This window comes from Coffea arabica, chromosome 11c (assembly GCF_036785885.1).
Source record: "Coffea arabica cultivar ET-39 chromosome 11c, Coffea Arabica ET-39 HiFi, whole genome shotgun sequence".
Classification (NCBI taxonomy): domain Eukaryota; kingdom Viridiplantae; phylum Streptophyta; class Magnoliopsida; order Gentianales; family Rubiaceae; genus Coffea; species Coffea arabica.
The window spans coordinates 44,953,388-44,971,644 of NC_092330.1; the positions used below are offsets into that span (position 1 = coordinate 44,953,388).

The 18,257-nt window shown below is 37.8% G+C and overlaps 4 protein-coding genes and 1 non-coding gene across 7 annotated transcripts; 2 read left to right on the plus strand and 3 right to left on the minus strand.

The window, feature by feature from the left end:
- Nucleotides 1-1,630: 1,630 nt before the first annotated feature.
- On the plus strand, nt 1,631-3,511 carry LOC113716585 (chlorophyll a-b binding protein, chloroplastic). The gene is made up of 5 exons (XM_027240976.2): nt 1,631-1,786; nt 2,075-2,263; nt 2,373-2,410; nt 2,521-3,035; nt 3,293-3,511. Exons 1-5 carry the CDS (start codon nt 1,728-1,730, stop codon nt 3,308-3,310), a joined length of 819 nt encoding a protein of 272 aa, XP_027096777.1. The 5' UTR covers nt 1,631-1,727; the 3' UTR covers nt 3,311-3,511.
- Nucleotides 3,512-5,625: 2,114 nt separating this feature from the next.
- LOC113717260 (uncharacterized) lies at nt 5,626-6,829 on the minus strand. The gene has a single exon (XM_027242007.2). The coding sequence runs from the start codon at nt 6,343-6,345 to the stop codon at nt 6,040-6,042; it is 306 nt and encodes a 101-aa protein (XP_027097808.1). The 5' UTR covers nt 6,346-6,829; the 3' UTR covers nt 5,626-6,039.
- Nucleotides 6,830-7,569: 740 nt separating this feature from the next.
- Nucleotides 7,570-7,650, minus strand: TRNAL-AAG (transfer RNA leucine (anticodon AAG)). Its single transcript has one exon. It is a non-coding gene; the product is annotated as a tRNA-Leu (tRNA).
- A 303-nt stretch (nt 7,651-7,953) lies between these two features.
- LOC113717259 (DNA N(6)-methyladenine demethylase ALKBH1A-like) lies at nt 7,954-12,194 on the minus strand. Its single transcript, XM_027242006.2, has 7 exons — nt 11,727-12,194; nt 11,477-11,628; nt 11,005-11,360; nt 10,039-10,177; nt 9,765-9,831; nt 9,534-9,655; nt 7,954-8,557 (listed from the first exon to the last, which is right to left on the minus strand). The coding sequence occupies exons 1-7, from the start codon at nt 11,825-11,827 to the stop codon at nt 8,418-8,420; spliced, it is 1,077 nt and encodes a 358-aa protein (XP_027097807.1). The 5' UTR covers nt 11,828-12,194; the 3' UTR covers nt 7,954-8,417.
- A 713-nt stretch (nt 12,195-12,907) lies between these two features.
- Nucleotides 12,908-17,278, plus strand: LOC113715759 (uncharacterized). Of its 3 annotated transcripts, none has more exons than XM_027240053.2 (5): nt 12,908-13,320; nt 13,973-14,073; nt 14,409-14,522; nt 16,614-16,697; nt 17,139-17,278. In XM_027240053.2, exons 1-5 carry the CDS (start codon nt 13,056-13,058, stop codon nt 17,193-17,195), a joined length of 621 nt encoding a protein of 206 aa, XP_027095854.1. In that variant the 5' UTR covers nt 12,908-13,055; the 3' UTR covers nt 17,196-17,278. The 3 variants fall into 3 exon arrangements, with proteins under 3 accessions (XP_027095854.1, XP_027095855.1, XP_027095853.1); XM_027240054.2 differs by having other exon boundaries at nt 12,909-13,320; nt 13,970-14,073; nt 16,796-17,183; XM_027240052.2 differs by having other exon boundaries at nt 12,910-13,320; nt 13,970-14,073.
- Nucleotides 17,279-18,257: the final 979 nt, after the last annotated feature.

Below are 18,257 nucleotides of genomic sequence, written 5' to 3' on the forward strand. Positions count from 1 at the left end.
TGGAGTAGATTGCATGGTGTGAAAGCAAGCTCATTTTTAGAATTCTTTCTTTCATGGGGTCGAGAGTCGCAATTAGGCAGTGCAAATTGATGGATAAGAGGACAATGGACCGTTAGTGTAAGTGGGGTATGGCCTTTAGAATCTAGCATATGGCTAAAATGATTATTTGCCTTGAGAAGCATGACATCCGACCTTAAGGCCCGGGCAAGTAGAAAGAATTTGAAGATTGAACGAGATAAGATCAAAGTCGTGAATGGGGTTTTGTCCTTTCATTATGGTTTTGGTCTCTCACCAAACGAAGGAGGCTGGCTGCTGCTGCTGCGGCTGCTTGTTTTCATATTATCATCATCAATCTTACCAAACCCTTTCTCGACTCCCCCTTCTTCTTCTACTTCTTCTTCTACTTCTACTTCAACTTTTTTTTTTTTCTTTTTCGCCTGGAATGGAAGCAGCAGAATCAGGGGCCCAAGCGCCCACCACCTTTCTTCTTGTTTTTTTTGATCTATGGCGCGGTCAACTAGTTCTGCTACTTGCCTTCCAATCATTAGGTATATTGCACTTGATGTCTCTAAAACTAAACAAACGGTTTTCCATCGTGTTCTGAAAAAAATACATACAAAAGAAATACATACATACAAAAAAAAGAGAGAATATGCACTCTAAAAAGAGAGAAATAAATCATTATTGCAGTACTTTACGGGACCGTAGCGATCTTGGCACTTCTGTTGTCGTCGTCGTGATGTTATCTAAACTTCATTGCATTAGCAATACGTAATTGGCGGTCATCAACCAAACAAGCTTCTTTGGATGGTATTTAGTTAGACGCATGCTCTGTTGTGTAAGCATACTCTTGATTTTGAAGACTAGGAGAAAGGGAGGAACATTTTCAACTCGCAAAATTTTTTTTTTTTTTTAAAATAAAACTAAAAATAAAATTCTGATCGCCCATCATTCAACAATCAACCGCATTCTCAGATATTAGATGTGTGGGCGCTTTCCGGGGAGAGGCCTAAACAGAATTGTGAATTCTCTGTGGGAAGCACGCACTGTTGAGATATTGTCCGGCTTTATACTCCTGCCCAATGGATAGAAATAGGTGACCCAACTAGATAGTGTTTGAGAATGAAGTCCAAAGATTATCAAAAGCCCATAAAAGCCCAATAGGCCGTAACATCTACAAGTTGAAACACGTACGTATATATATGTATATAGTCCAATCATTCCTCAATTTTCCAATGAGGTCGAATTTTTATGTTTCCTATTATTTATTCTCTTCTAAAAATATTTCAACTAAAAAAAAAAAAAAATCTAAACAGAACATCCTGCAGATATCTTATTTCTCTATATGTTATACCTTACCTTATTTATAACATAAAAATTAAAAAAAAAAAAAAAAGCCTCCTCGTTTCTGAATGTTAGTATTTCTCAACCCAAGGCGTAGTCCAGTCCAGCCCAGTGTAGTTAAAAACATAGGCAGTAGGCGTGCTAAGCTGGGGAGTGTCCACCGCCACTAGATTCAGATGATTCCAGCTAAGCCCAGACGACTGAAGGCTGTGAGCTAAGTTTTAGATTCCGGGAGCCACATGGCAGCCTCAGCAGCCAATCACCCATTCAACTTCCTATCCTTCAAGATAAAGCTCCTCGCTACATTTACAGGTTCCTATATGTCCATACTTTCTGCGCGACTCCAGTCACACGTCAAATAGATTGAAGAGATATTTGCCGACATGGCCTCAGCCTGTGCTTCCTCCGCGATTGCTGCCGTCGCCTTCTCTTCTTCCCCAAGGCAAGTGCACTCCAATCCCTCTGCATTTCAAGAATTATTATGAGACATAGTAGTAAAGTAACGTAGATCACAGCTCGTGCAAAACAACTGGTAGGATACACTTGATATACAGAAGCAGACATGTTTTGAAAGTACTTGACATCAACATGATTGGTATGGTATCAGATTCTTTTTATTTTTCTGGATGAAACCAGACAACCAAAAACTACAGGAAACCATACATGTACTTAGATATATAGATTGTGCAGTGTTTGTAACTAATGTCAGTAGTACGTTATACGCATACAGCCCTCAGAAGAATGGATCCATCCTGGGAGCAACGAAAGCTTCTTTCCTTAGTGGGAGGAAACTGAGAGTAAGCCAGTACACTTCTCCTCCTGCTGGAGCACGATCACTGACCATCTGTGCTGCAGCTGCTGACCTCGAGAGACCCATCTGGTTCCCCGGCAGCACACCACCCCCATGGCTTGATGGCAGGTTTGATGGAAAGCATATATGTATATATATTTTCATCATCCTGCTCCTGCAGCCTATGAATAGTTTGCAGTGTTCTAATAATTATATTCTTATAAACACTGTGATGCAGCCTCCCAGGAGACTTTGGCTTTGATCCTCTGGGTCTGGGTAAGTCATTCTCCATTCTCCTGCGACTGAATTAAGTGGTTCTTTTGCTTGGAAAGCAAGACTCGCTTTTTCCCCCATTACTTAAAATACGTTCAAGGGCTTGTTGACAGGATCTGACCCAGAGACCTTGAGGTGGAATGTGCAGTCGGAGATCGTGCATTGCAGATGGGCCATGTTGGGTGCAGCGGGTATTTTTATCCCTGAATTCTTGACAAAGATTGGGATCCTGAATACGCCATCATGGTACTCTGCTGGAGAACTAGAATACTTCACCGACACCACAACACTCTTCGTCGTTGAGATGATCCTCATCGGTTGGGCCGAGGGAAGACGGTGGGCGGACATCATCAAGCCTGGATGTGTGAACACTGACCCCATCTTCCCAAACAACAAGCTTACTGGAACTGATGTTGGCTACCCAGGCGGCCTGTGGTTTGACCCTCTTGGCTGGGGAACCGGCTCTCCTGAGAAAGTCAAGGAATTGAGGACAAAAGAGATCAAGAATGGGAGGTTGGCGATGTTGGCTGTAATGGGTGCATGGTTCCAACACATCTACACTGGTACAGGACCAATTGACAACCTCTTTGCTCACCTTGCTGATCCTGGGCATAACAACGTTTTTGCTGTAAGTACAATTCCCAAATTTCAATTAGTACCTTCACCTGAAATTATGTCCAAATTGCATGGTTAAGCAAGAAACTATTGGACTGATGAGAATAGAGAGTATCATTTTCCAATGCTCGAGAGATCCATAAAAAAAATTTACGCACCGAAGTTCACTTAAACGAGTGCCACACACAGCACAAGTCCATAAACTTGGTTACTGTCACATTCACGCTAGGACGAAATTAACTAATGAGTGTTGCTTTTGTCACCCTCCAGGCTTTCACCAACAAGTGAGGGAAGGAGGCAGCAGCTCAAAAGATTCAAGTGCTGAAGACACGGGGGACAGCATCATGATGGAAAACATTTTAGAACTGTGTTTTCTAAGTGATGATGTATTATTTGAAATCTTGTATTCTCTCTGTCTCTGTCTGCTGTAGAGAATACCTAATGCAGTGTACAAATACCTCAAAACAAACTCCACCCCATTATTTTGAACCCATGTTCTCCAGAAAAGTAACAATAGATCCACCCATATGCATAACAGGGAAATTCCCAGAGTGACTCGGTGGACTAACTAATACAGCGGGTACATATAAGCCTCCAGATAGATAAGCATGAAGCACCAAATCTTAGGATTGATGGTGTTTACAAGCAGCAAACAACATAGCGGGTATGAATGAAGACAATTTAACGTCAACTACCGGATCGGTTTTCTTGGTCTGAACTTTGTAGGAGCCTACTAAGATAATGAATTCATAGTCATGCATGAGCAGATGGAAAAGTTTTTCTGCCACAACACAAGTTCTTAGACCAAGCCCCAAAAAAACAAACACACACACACACACAATTTTTTCATGTTTCGTAATTTCTTCCTCTGTGTTATCGACAAATGGTGATTCAAACTTAAAACTAGACAATCATACGACCCATCATGCTTTGGCTCTCATCCAACCTACAAAGCGTTCGACCTGAACTTCTTCTAGCATCCCCCGAGTATATGAAAATGATTACTACTGGCATAACGGAAGCAAGCAGATTGATCCCACGCCTCTCCTGCAGATTGATCAAATAGCTCAATTCTTAAATTTAAAAAAAAAAAAAAAAAATCACCATCAGTGAGCTCCCTTACTAATAAACTAAAATGCTTTTTATTTTGCATTCTTAATCATAAGAGATGCCTAAAAAGAAAATTCTTGAACATTTCAGGAAGAATTAAACTTAGGTTTGCCAGCAAAGCTAATGATCAAGGGACATCTAAGACAAGCATGTTAGGTAAATGTTCCCTCTTATCTTAATGCTTTATATTCTTAAGATGTCATCTCCTATTCTTCATGTAACTGTGCTAGTTAGTTATTTACTATGTACTGGATGTGGTTTCCAAAGGTTCAAAATCAACTGACACCCAAATTTAGATAATAAAAAGGGCGTAGTAATTTTATTCTGCAAATTTTCCCATTTTGTTTGCAATAAGAAGAGCCTACACGATTGCACAGCTAGACTTCGAGCAAAAGGCAACCATTGAATCCTTCCGATATTTAGAAATGCAACGAGCTCGTCTGGTTATTATACTTGCTGAACTTCCTTATCATAAAGATTGCAACTTTTACGTCTTAAATGGAGCAAATTTTTAGGACTTGCCCTAAATTTTAGAGGCTATTAACTTGTAAATCTTGGACCAAAATCAATCGCAGAAACGCGCTTCCTTGAAGCAATTGATAATTTGCCACAAAGCAAGGCAATTCAATTCATTTTTTGCTGGAAGAACCCTCCTTGCCGACCTTCTGTCTCAACAAAATTTGAGCAAAAGAGAACCACTGTATCCTTCACAAAACATCTACGACTTCTCAGCCTCTCAAGTCTTCAGGAAATGCACAATTATCAGCTTTCCAATAAAACTGGTGATACATGCCAGAGAGATGGGACTCATTACTTAACAGCTTGGACAATTTTCAATATTGAAATCAATAGGTATTAGGAAGAACATAAAGCTTCTCATGTTCAAAGGCAAACTTTGATCCCAAATATACGGCTTCTGTAATTTCATTTGAAGCTTCCATAACCAACATAATGGACTAACGGAGTGCAGCAGAAGTTAAATTAGCCTTTCAGTCAATTTAATTGCATAAAATGTTAGCGTATATCAGTCCTATTTTCTGTCTCCTGTGATTTTGCTTTCTAACTCCTGCTGTATTTGTATTCCTATACGATATAATTAGTCTTGCATTCCCGTACGACGAGGATAGAGCTAGTTTTTTTTGTCATAAAGCAAGAAGTTTTCAACATTCAACAATGGAAACTAGACGTGTGCGTGCGGGGCAGAGGTGGAGAGGATGCCAAAAAGAACGAGAAGAAGAATCTAACTTTAGAAGCAGAAGAACCAAACGACCACCAAAGTTGAATTCCAAAGTTGAATTCCTGCAGTTATCCAAACAAATAATCAAATCTATTATATTTCAGACATAAATTTAGGCTGCAAGCAAGCGCCATTCAACCATTTGCGAGCATGTGCCAGAACACATTCGATGCACCATTTTTTTTTTTTTCTTTTTAAGGAAAGATGAATAATCAAATATTGCGTAGCATTCAGCAAACACCAGAACCTGCCATCATTGAACCGAACCGCTATCCATCTATTGACTCAAAAAACTAGCGTTCATTTCCTCGTTACATTTTTACCTATAAGCACCCAAAAAATTTTACCATTTCGGCTGCCAAAACAATCAACAATAAGCCACTCGTCACAGACGTGTAGGTTGTACCAGTAGACACGGTCCAACCATAAAATGTCACAGCAAATTAATTACATTACAACCTACTAAAAATTTCAGCTTTCCTCCCCCTTTCACAAGTATCAATGAGAGATGATAGTACATCGTACGTATAACTTTTCATTTCCTTTAAAAAAATAATAATAAAAAGAAGTTACTCCATGTCGTACTGGTACACAAATACAAACCGGAGTAAATGCGATTGCATTATACATCTTAGATAGCTAATCCGGAGTATATACTGCAAACCGGTTTTCAAGAAGAAGGCTGGTTGCGAGGAGGACCAGCAGAGAGCTGAACCGGAATAGGGCGACCGGTCCCTGAACCACCACAGCTAGTGCAAGACCTACGACCCGACCCAGCACATGTTCGACAGCCAATGTCCCCGTCCGACCAGCGAGAGCATAGGCAGGCGACCCGGCCCGTGCCGTTGCACGTTGGGCATCTGGGAAACTGGCCCGGCCCGAACATGGTCTTAGAATCCATTACTGACTTCACCACAACGGCCCCGGCCAGAACGCTCAACCCCGTTGCTAGTTGAGTCAATACGATTGGACCCATTTCGGATGATTCCCCGGATTTGCCTGTGAATGCTGAGATGCAGGGAGTTTTCTCCCTCTTTATTTCGTGTAAATTTCTGCTACTTTCCTCCCTCTTTATTTCGTGTTTCTTTGATTGTATGGAACGGTGTAAAAATTGATCTTTTCGTGTTCAAGTGGTGGTGGTGGAATTGTACACGTAAATTGGAGTTAATTTGGTGGTGTGGAGGTCGGAGGCTTTGGAGTTTAGTGTGAGATGCTTTTTCTTGGAAGTCTGGGGAAGGCAATCGTTTGTCGTGGTGCGGTTGTGGGCACCGTTGTTGCTCCCAAGTTGAGCCTTGACGGTCTTCTTCTAACCCATCCTCTAATTTTTGCGGTTTAAGATTTCTCTAGAAGCTCTTTTCCATCCCCCCTCTCTTTCCACAATTTCTTTTGCAGCCCTTTTTGAGTTTTTGTTAATCCGAGCATAATGTGTAAGTTTTTGTTTTTTGTCTTTCCCCACTAGCAGTGCATAATGCATATAAGGAGGAGAAGGGAGTCTTGCTTGAGCGTATATGATTAGCTCGATTGGTTATTAGTTCTAAAGCTCTCCACCAGGTTAGCATGTTATTTTTGTTTTCTTAAGATTTTTTTTTTTTTTTTACAAATTTTGTTGCTAGGCGCATGATAGCATGTAATTTTTTTCAATAACAATTTGAAAAACATCCGTCAAGGGTATTACATATGCTTAAATATTAGATATCATTTACGAATGTTTGGATATCAAAAGCACTCAAGATTCAAAGATAATATACTAAAATTGCATGTTACTCTTTCTTTTTGAGCCCTTTAGAGTTTTTGCCATTTCGAGTTTAAAGTGCAATTCAGCCAATATTTTCTTACAATTTATTTTTGTAATTGGGAGTTCTTGAGCAAGTGATAATTTTAGCGGTCAAACATGTAAGGTATCATTTGGATTGTCACTTTTCAAAAAATTTTTTTAAAAAAATATTTCATCTACACATTTTCTAACGAGTACTTTGTTATCGCAGATGCATTACATCTCTACAATAATTTTTTTATAAAAATTCCAAAGAGTTGTAATCCAAACAAACTCTAAATATTTCTTGTGCGATCTCAAAGAAGCCTTTTTTTCATCTTTTATTTATTAAATAATTAATCCCTACCTCAAGTTACGAAGAATGTTCCAAAAATGTTGAGCGAAAACGAAGGAATTCAACTGGCAAAAAAAACGAAAGGTCACGGTTGTGGAGAGTGGGATTTGAACCCACGCCCTTTCGGACCAGAACCTTAATCTGGCGCCTTAGACCAACTCGGCCATCTCCACTTTGTTGATTCTGCATTTGTTTAAACTGAAATTTAATATCAATTATTTATTTGTGTTTTTGAAGAATACAGCATTTTTGGGCTGTCTTTAAAAAGTTACACGCATATGCTTACTCAGACATTATTTTGACTTGTTTTTATAGATTCAGGTACCATCCCGCTTTCAAAAAACTCAACTTTCTTTTTGTTGAGTTTGGTCAATCAATTTCGGCAGCGGGGTGACGGCAAATTGTGCGTACCAGTTCTGAGAAGTTCTCTTTGGTTTCTGTCCAAACCAAGGCCAGAAAAAATTGAAAAAAAAAAATGGAAGATGAAAGAAAGATCATATAGAAATGGATTAATTTTCTGTACACTGATAACGTATATATTGTCATGTTTAAATGAATGTCACATATAGTAAATTTGAATTTCAAATCTAAATTTTACTTACATGACATTCATCTAATCATGATAATAGATATAACATTTACTCAATAGAAATATGGCCAAAGAAAAGAAACTATGCTATGAAAATCTCACTCGGGACAAAAATGTTCATCATTGCCGCTAATCCAGGATGCCTACAAATCGATACCATCGCACCATCTCTCGCAAGTTCTTCGGGGGGTTTATTTGCGTTCACATCATAAAAAATGCCACTACGATCGGACCCCTTACCCAAGGGTTTCTCTAAGAACAAATTTTGCCGTCAAGGAGGGGCAAAATTCAAAATTTCCAATTGTATGACAGGAAAGAATAAAGGACTTGAAAAGTCTCCAAGTAACCGAGTCAGAAAACTTGTCTAATATTGATGTTGATCCTTGAAGATCTAACATAATCAAGGAAAGGAAAAGAATCTTCTCTTGAAAATTGTGATTCCAAATCAACTATTTCAGCACTTTCTGTGTCAGTGAAGATCCTAGGAACACCTGCAGAATAAGCAACTGATTCAGCAGGGGAATGCTTCAAAAGACCAATAAACACTGTAAACTCTCTGGAGAAGAGTGCATCAACTGACTCTTTACATTTAAGAGGAGACGCACTCAAGCACCAAAATTTGAAGTATGAAGTTACCACATTTAAAGAAAAAAAATGTAAGATGAGACTGCAATTGACATGGTAATTGCTGTTCACCTGAAAACCGAAGGTAAAACAGACAAGAATAGCACTGAAAAGTCAGAAGAATTGGGATGATAAAAAGCGGGCATAACCTTATACTTGCAAGTCATCAATGAATCCTCATCCATGAAAGAGACTACACACTCCCTCCCATTTCCCACTCAAACAGCGAATTATAAGACAATCTTTATGCAGGTGCCTTTTGAAACCAGTCACAACAAAAACACCAGAAGTCAATCTACAAGTATTGCTTCCATCACGACAGTAACAAGTGTGATAAATTTGGTCATGAAAATGATAACAGCAACACCCAAGAAGACTCTTGAAGATATCTGCCCTAATTCCATAAACACGAAGCATAAGATGATAGACTCCACCAGATGAATCTCATGATTAATGAAAATGAATCCTCCTGAGGTAATTTAAGGAGCTTTGAGGCAAGCAGAACAATTGGTCCATGTAGTTCAGGATTTACAGGACCTCAGCCCATTGAGCTGAGGATTCTCTCAAAAGTAGTGAACTTCAAATGGTCAGATCAAGGAAACAAAATAATGGGAGTCACCAAAATATGTGGACAATCTTCATTTATGACTAACTAACCTAATTATTATGTGTGGCAAAATTTGACAACTTGAAAGACAATATCAAGCATTACTCAAGAGTTTATGTATATCAATTATAAGAAAAGCAAAAGAGAAACGTATGGATCTTGTATGAAAAAAAAAATTCCAATATTCACAACCAACAAAGAAGAATGCATAACAGAAGCTGTATGCTTTTCACTACCATGAAAGCACTCCCTCGCTTCTCCAGCCATAAGTACAACATCGCCACTTCTAAGGAACATTGCAAGTGGTGGATCCTCCCTAGACTTTCCCCCAAGAAGAAAAATAGCTTTGCAACCCAAGCTGAAAGAGAAAAATTGATTGTTAGGTACTAACATTTTAGCATTCTCACATCCAGATTAAACAAAGAAAAAGAATAATTTCAAAAATGAACAAAACAAAAGCATAAAACCTTATGCTGACAATCGGTTTACTCCAATCTTTTTCCATGTCATCGAGGTGCCCACCCAGCATATCTCCTGTAGAGTATGGAAAAGCTATTGTTAATGGTTGAACAAGATAGATTTTTGTAGTATAAGGTTATACAAAGAGAGTGATAAAGTACATGCTTAAGTACGGTAAGAATAGATATATCACACAAGATCTAGGTCAGACTTGTGCTGCAGTATACCCATTTATGAGCAGACGACAAGGAAGCCCTCAGGAAACTGATGAATTCATAATACCTAGAGCAAAGTAGTTCACTATTGCAGCTTCTGGCTGGAAATCTTGACCAGGAGGCATTGCAGGCTTGGCCAACCTTTTAGCAAGGCAACAAAGAGCCTCAGGTATCTTAATGTGAGGGAGGGAAACATTATAGCTCCTCTAGAACATAAAACAAACCAAAAGGAAACAAGAAATCAGCAATTAGAGTGCTAAAGAAAAGGTGAGGCTCAATTGTCCATGAGTAGTCAATAGACAAGTTACATGCAATTGTGAAACGGTTAAGCAATTCAAAATCATCACCTATATGCAAGAGATGCTATTTCAAAATCAACAATCTAGATGAGAAACTGCATAGAGAAAACCAAAATAATTAGCCTCACATGTCTACAGTTCTTATACATCTCCCCCTCCCTTTTTCATTTGGTAAGTGGTCATACACTTACAGATACTGCCTCAAGTAATAATATCATATAGTAGAAAACTACAGGACATTCTTTTCTCTAGTTTCTCGTTTTCATGTTCTTTGCTCATAATAAAAAAAAAATTATGCTCAAGCAAAAAACATAAGCAAGCCAAATGAAGTCAACCATATTTAAGACAAATGACACAAGCAAACAGAAAAGTTAAACTTAAATGACTTGTTTGGGAAAAAAGATCTCTAAGGCCTTGTACAATTGAAAAACTATTCAGGACATCAAATTGAGGGACAGCTCGAATGACGGGTATAAAACCTCTTTACAGGAGCAAAGAGTATCAGAACACATGATGATGTCCCGCTATGAGCATCACAGAAAACTAACTACACCCAGGAAATCTGAACATATGCAAGTTATCTAAGAAAAAATCCACGCCAAACCTGAAGCTATGACCAACATTCTGCTTTGAGAATAGACTTAGCAGACACTGATTGCCAAGTTTCAAAGAAACAGCGAAAACCATACAAGTCCATGTACAAGAACACAATGGGGAGAAGAAAGCAAATGGACCTTAGACCAGTCAAATTGCAGGCCAAGAGTGCACCAACGCAACTTCCGCAGCAAGACAGAGGCAGACACTGATTTACATGCATCTCCTCTGCATGATTTATCTAACTCGCCAGAGAATTTCCACCTCGGAGTAATTTGGGCATCATGCACAGAATCAATCTCGGAAACTATATCCCTTGGCTGCTCAATTTCAACCAAGACCCTTTCTTCTTTGGCAGCAGCAAACAAGTTCTCTAGAGGCCCGTAAATAGCATTATGATTCGTCCTGTTAGGTGGGTGAGGAAAACTTGCTAAACTCTCTCTTATCCACTGGCATTGCTCCTCAACGCTCAAAGCTCCCGGAATGAAGTAAAACCCTGAATATATAAGCAGCAGCTCAGAGCATCTTTCAACCATCAGAGGCACACAACAACAATACAGACTACAGAGAGTGTCACTTCACGAAGATCCTTCATGAAAGAAATTTGCATACCAGGCCGACTATCCAAGCCGAATACAGGCGTGCCGAAACTGGATGTAAGCTTGAAAACTCCAGCTGGAAGTTCATTATTCTGATTATAGGATTCTAAAATACACTTGAAATCAATGACCTCCGACAAATCTACCGCTCTCGGCTTCTTTTTCCTAAATTCGAGGAACGTAAACACAAATGCTCGAGAATTTTTCAGCAAACCAGAGGAAAGAAAATTCGATGAAATGATAATCTAAAGTGGAATTAATACCTCTTGTTGTTAGTATTATCGTAGTAAAGTTTGTATTTCTTTTCTGCTTTCCTGAAAGCTGTACGCTCCGAATCGTCGACGGCTTTATCCGACCCGTACATATTTCAGTGCCCTGCTAGTGCGACCTCCCTAGCTTTCGAAATTCGAATTGGCTGATGGATGCTATTGCTCGCCCAAAACAAAGAAAATTGCTCTAAAAAGATTTGGAATTAGATTGAAAAGAAAGAAATAACTACTACTACTCCTCGTCCAAAAATTAGGTCCCCTTTGGTAAATTAGGTCTGCTGCTTAAGCGGATCAGCCAAAAAATAGAAAAAATGATTTCCGCTTTGGTAAATTGGTGATCAGCTGTACCTCAGAGTGCCATGCGGCGAAGGTTTGCAGTTGGCCAAGTTACAGACTTGCAGGCCAACACTCCCGTTCCGAATGTTTTACCCATCTTGCCCTTCAAGATAAAGGAATGTAGGACTCTATTTTTTTTTTTTTTTTTTTTTGGGTAATAGAAACTATAGGAAGGGTACAAAGTGCAGTTTAAGATTAAGAAGACGTAATGGAATACAGCCTATAATTTATACTTTTAAAGTGAAAAACTTTTTCTTCTTTCTCTTACATTTTAATTTGCACACACGAATCATTCAAATTAATATATTTCTAATCAAGCAATCATGAACAACATCTTCTAAACGAGAGGAAAATAGATTGTAATAAAATATTTAATTGAGAAATTGAATATCACTTTGTCTTTATACGTTTTATTGTTATTAGAAATACATAATAATTCAAAATGATACGCTACCATGATATTGAACTTCAAATTTTATATTATATATCATATATTACTATCTATATATTATTACAAACAAAAAATCAATTTAGATTTGAAGCGAATACTTAAGGGTTACTTTTTTACATACCATTTGTTTTCAATACATTTTATTATTGACGATCAAATATTTTTTATTAAAGTTAAAGTTAGGCAACTTTTAATTGCAGTATTTTAGTATTCCAAAATCTCAAATTCTAGTATGAACTACATGTTACTCACAAAATTAAAAAAAAAAAAAAAAAAAAGGCCCCACACACAACAATAACAAGGGCAGCTTTGTCTTTTAGAGACGGAGGACAGTGATGCGCAGCCACGTTGCGAACTGAAAATAAAAATCAGCATCCTAATAAAATAAACCGTTTCATAATGCTTGTGGCATAGAAGAAAGAATCGCCTCATTTTTCCCTTAATCTCGGGAACTTTTCAGATTGAGGCACACATAAATCAGCAAATCCGAAAAAATAATAATAATAACGACCGGAAGAATTCAGTCAAATTTGGAAATGGCGTGCAGGACTGTGTTCAGAACTGTATTGACAGAAGCATGGCGACCTTTGCCTGGAAAATTAACATCTTTTTCCTTTCCAGCCCAAAAAATTCCAACGACTAATTTGAGATGTGGCTGTAATGTTCCCAAGACTCGAAATTTATGCATTGGGAGGAGAACCCGTCATCCCAATTGCTCCGATAATGGAAACCCGTCACCTTCATCTGCAGATGACCAAGACCAAGACCCCCCTCAAGAAGCTGTTCTCAAGGCTATTTCAGGTACAGCTATGAACTTCCTTCTTGTTCCCCCGATAGTCATGTCCTTTTTAGATTATCGTATTTAGTGGGCAAATTTTCCATGGTGATTTATCCATGTGAAACTGTAAGTGATATTATTGTTGTGCAATAAAGATCAAAATTTGCGTATTACGAGCTAAGCTGAGCCTTGTTATGGAGAGTAGCATGTGTGTTCAATCTGAGAGCTTTTATTGAACACCATATCTGGCTAGAGAATATAGTCATGAATATATGTTTGTATGTGTGTTGTGGGAGTTGTTAATTGGGATATTATCTGGAGGGTCTACAACTTTCATTGTCTTATAAGCATAGGAAAAAATGTGCTCCCCTTTGCTTGGGATGGTGTTTAAGGACCGGCCTTCACTTCAATTTGCAGTTTGCCTCAATATCGTTTTCACGTATAATAATGAATCATTTACTGTAAGACTGAAGCGGGCTTTCCCTATACGAGCTGAGTGCTTCTTTAGATAAGTTTTTAGGGGACTGGTAGGCTTTCCTATTTTACTCAATTCTCAACTGCACTTTCCTCCACTTACCGAAATCCCAAGGCATTATTGAATACCTACAAGTTGTTAGAAGATTACATAGTGTGTGAAGAATATCTTGCTAAGTTTCATCCAATTCTATTCAGAAGTTTCGAGGGCAGAAGGGAGGGTAGGACAAACGACAAATGTGGTCATTGGAGGTACAGTAACAGATGATTCAACTAATGAGTGGCTTGCTCTGGATAAGAAGGTATGTTAACCTGAGTGCTCTTCTCATGTACTGTATCAACTTGTGCATTTGAGTTGCAAAAGATAAATTTTCTCAATTTTCGATGAATACCTTTCCAACAAGCTGATGGATTTTAGCTAAGATACAAGTCCATTAAGCTCATTCTTAAGTAATGCAAGGATTTTTAGATGTAGACAGTAGAGGATTTGTAGTTTCACTAGCTTTTTTTCTAACATAAAGAATTTTAAAATGCTTGGCCATTGATGCTCATTGAACTTGAAAATTAGGTTCAGCGCTGGTATCCTGCTTGTGGCTATTTCTGGAGATGAGCATGATGCTATTTTCCTACTTTACAGGTGAATTCCTACCCAACTGTCCGAGGGTTCACAGCTATTGGAACTGGAGGTGATGATTTTGTACAGGCTATGGTTGTTGCTGTAGAATCAGTAATTCAACAGCCAATACCTGAGGTAATAGAATGTTTCATCTGCTAGACATCATATAGCATGAGGTTCTGTGGTTATCTATTCAAGCTTTGTGTTTAGGATGAGGAGCAGACATGAATACTGTGGCTTACAGTAGCTGGATTATGCTGCAAATGGCATTTTAATGGTTTGAATGGAAAACCAATTTAAGACAATCGTGAGGATACCGTTTAAAATCGTTGACTGAAATCTGCATACTGTTTTATGAACTGCATCTAATGTGCAGTGGGTTCAACTCCTCCCATAGTCCAATTTGATGAAGGACATTATTTGCTCGACTTCAGTAATTATTGTGTCATGTTCAAAGTATGAAGACAATGATCTATACGATAAGTGATAAAAATACTATTCATTTAATTTGAAACTTTACTAATTTTATTCTTTTCTTGGTGTATCAAAATGTGTCTTCTTCTATTTGAATGTTTGATGGATTTGGAGTCAGGTTTTGGCAGACATAACTTGATAAATCAGAGCCTGGGTTGGTTCTTCATATATTCAACAAAATCAGAACATTGAAAAAAGGGTCCCATATGGTTGAATGGATATGCTTGCTTGCACTACTCGTGCAAAATTTCTAGTAAAGAGATGTAATTCTTGAAATACTCTGAGGGAATTGCACTTTAAGCTTTGATTTTTCCTAATTTGAGGTTGGCACAAATGTGAGAAGGTTAGGTAGCATCCTGTAAGCTGAATAGCTGAAATGCTTATTTCATGCTTAAAGTGGTGTGCCATCTCTTTGCTTATCAAAATTGATAAACTGTCTACCATATGATTAAATTTTGAGTGTTAGGAGGTGTGTGTTGGCAATCTGAGCTGTTGATTTTTTTAGACTGTTGCAGCTGGCGCATTACTCACAAGTTAGTGAAGTATTACCTATTACCTCTGATGATGCCATTTTTCTCATTATATGTATGTCTGCAGTGATTCTGTTTCCTGTGATTTTCCTGTTCTGACTAGAAGGTGATTGTACTATGGTATGAGAACCTGGAAGCTTAAGAATAGAAAAGTAACAAGAAGTATGAAAGGTGGTTTGCAATTTTTTCAACTCATAAAATTACTCTGAACTTGCATGCTGAAGTATAAGAGAGATTAGGATGGTGTTTCTCTAACTGAACAAGGTCTTGAATATGGTTGAAGGGTCTGCTGAAAAATTATGAAAATTTTATACTACTACTTGTTTATCTGGGAATAAGCTCATTAGATGTTAGTCCCGAAATATCTGGTTGCCAAAAAATAACTAAAGTGACTGTATGAAGGGAGAGAATCAGATATTTATGCAGAATTTGGTTCACTTTTAAAGATCTCGCGGAATGTTTGATAGAAAAATTTATTTTTCTTAGTTACGTTGATTTTTTTTGGTTTTGAGATGAACCTTTTCAAAAGTAATGAGACACACTAACTAAATTATAAGTACACTAGGTCCTTGGTACAATGTTTACTTAGTCATTTCTGCTTTGTGACATGGATAATTAATTTCTGCTAGTACATATTCTTCGGATCTTGTATAAAATGAACCCTTCCATGTATGCCTTAATGTGCCAGTTCTTTCTTTCTCTTTACTGTTATTTGTTCATTTTGCACTTTGGCCTTTGGAATTTGACTGCAAGCTAGATTTCAAGATTAGCAAAATCAAATAAACGAAAGGTAAAGGCAAAGAAATGCTTATTACTGTTTAAGTTTAGCTGTCAGATGTCAGAATTAATCATCTTTCCCAAGTGCAATATCCTTTCCTTTCTGCTGTTTTTTTTTTTTTTCTATTTTTGGTTTCAATTAGAAGGTAGGACTTTTGTTTTATTTTGAGAGTTTTCAAAAGGATAGTCCAGCATTTCCATTCTTCTTTGGTAGTTTTTTGGGCTAGTTTTCCGTCTTTCTTGTGAAGCCCCTTACAATGACTACCAATTTATTTTGTTCGATTAGAAGGCATTAGGCCAAAATAACCAAGATTGAGTAATCTTTTTTTTTTTTTTAAATGCTTGGACTGTGAACTTTCCACATGCTTTTACTTTTTAACAAAGAATTTTGCTAAAATTTTCTGGTTATTTCTTGTTATCAACTGTTTCTGCCTGCTGCATCCAGGGTCAGGTGAAGCAGAAACTATCCTCTAGAGGCAAATACGTGTCGGTAAATATTGGACCTGTCCAAGTTGTTTCAAGTGAGCAGGTCACTCTCTCTCTCTCTCTTTATCTACCAACATACATAAATACGTACGTATGTATGTGTGCATGCGCAGCATATGTGTTTAAATTTTCTTTGTGCAGTGAAATAAACTATTCTTTGATTCAAAAATGTTGGTGGATACACCTTCTTGCTGTGTCTGAGCAATGAGGATTGGTCAATGACTTTGAAGGCTTTCAGACGCGTAGGTTTTTTTTTTTTTTGGGTTATTGTAGATGTAGAATCTAGTAACTTCGTAATGGTTAATCAACTGGTATGTGTACTCTACTGCCTGAAAAAAGCACATGTTGCTTTGTACTCTTAATAATCAACAGCAGTTGGCTAAAGAAAGAACCTGGCAGTTGTTATTTGCGATGATATGTGTAATGTTACGTGCTCACGCACTAATCAGCGACATGACTTGATTCGATTTGATTGTGCATCCAGGTCCAAGCTGTATACAACGCCATGAGGAGAGATGACAGGATGAAATACTTTTTGTAGATTGGATTCAAATTAACCTCTGTATCGCGTATAGTGCACTAATTCTCTCATTAATCTCTACCTTCGCCCTTATTTTTCCTTTCCATGCTGATTATTGCTCGGCTTACAGAAATGGAATCATTTGGTCCATAAGATGTAAAATTGATAAACAGAACCCAAATTTTGGATTGAAGTCGCGTGTTTAAGAACATGAAAAAAAAAAAAAAATTGGGTAAAAGGAACAAGAAAAGATCAAAGAAGTCGGGTGTGCGAGGTGCTTGAAACTTCTTCAGTATTGGCGTCTGGTTTTTGGCGTTCTGATGATAAAAGCATGCATGCTCAATTTAATATTGTATTCTTCTTCTTCCCAAGCGTTTGTGAAACGACAATTTGGCATGGCATGCAAGAGTAGTAAATGCGTCGCGGTCAAAATTGTCATTTTGGTGTAAAGGTGCTTCGCTTTCGTGGTGGTCTTCACATAAATATCATAAGGCAAGGCACGAAAATCTAATTAATGGCCCAGATTTACCTTTTCTTTTCTTTTTTTTTTCTTTTGGCTTTTCTTGAGACCTGAAGACGGGACAGCAGATATGAAGTTTCAGAATGGCATCCGAACCAACAAGTCCATTGCCATTTCTTTCTTCTTTTTTTTTTTAATAATATAATAGTTTTCGTGATAAGTCTAATATAATAGTGATAGTAGTATAAATTATCCAATTGATAATATTAATGTTGTTTTTTTTTTAATTGCCAAATCTGGTTCATGCAAAGCGACCTGGAAAATTGTCGTCAGCATCAAAAGATTCCGACCTGCTCCCACCAAGTAGGACCTGTCCATCGTTATGCCTGCTAACGTATTGAAATGCTCCAATGGTCACTATCGCTTCAATGTTAATTTATTGTTGGTCGCTTATCTTCTTCAATATGAAATTAATTTCCCTATTATTATATGTAAATTGGTGGAGAATTTTGGCGCCTGGTCTAGATCAATGATTTGTGATGAATTCGATCCTTTTTTTTTTTTTTTTATTCTAATCCGTCCATTCAAGCATGACTAGATTCATACTTACGAAGGTCTAATTC

Excerpts from the sequence above, each read along its gene's own strand:
- LOC113715759 (XM_027240052.2), top strand. The coding sequence starts at position 13,056 with ATGGCGTGCAGGACTGTGTTCAGAACTGTATTGACAGAAGCATGGCGA. Across the intron at positions 14,074-14,408 it reads GGCTTGCTCTGGATAAGAAG|GTGAATTCCTACCCAACTGT; the intron begins GTATGTTAACCT and ends CCTACTTTACAG. Across the intron at positions 16,698-17,138 it reads AAGTTGTTTCAAGTGAGCAG|GTCCAAGCTGTATACAACGC; the intron begins GTCACTCTCTCT and ends TTGTGCATCCAG.
- LOC113717259 (XM_027242006.2), bottom strand. The coding sequence starts at position 11,827 with ATGTACGGGTCGGATAAAGCCGTCGACGATTCGGAGCGTACAGCTTTC. Across the intron at positions 11,361-11,476 it reads CGGCTTGGATAGTCGGCCTG|GGTTTTACTTCATTCCGGGA; the intron begins GTATGCAAATTT and ends TTATATATTCAG. Across the intron at positions 10,178-11,004 it reads TGCAATTTGACTGGTCTAAG|AGGAGCTATAATGTTTCCCT; the intron begins GTCCATTTGCTT and ends TTTATGTTCTAG.
- LOC113716585 (XM_027240976.2), top strand. The coding sequence starts at position 1,728 with ATGGCCTCAGCCTGTGCTTCCTCCGCGATTGCTGCCGTCGCCTTCTCT. Across the intron at positions 1,787-2,074 it reads GCCTTCTCTTCTTCCCCAAG|CCCTCAGAAGAATGGATCCA; the intron begins GCAAGTGCACTC and ends ATACGCATACAG. Across the intron at positions 2,264-2,372 it reads CCCCCATGGCTTGATGGCAG|CCTCCCAGGAGACTTTGGCT; the intron begins GTTTGATGGAAA and ends ACTGTGATGCAG.
- LOC113717260 (XM_027242007.2), bottom strand. The coding sequence starts at position 6,345 with ATGGGTCCAATCGTATTGACTCAACTAGCAACGGGGTTGAGCGTTCTG.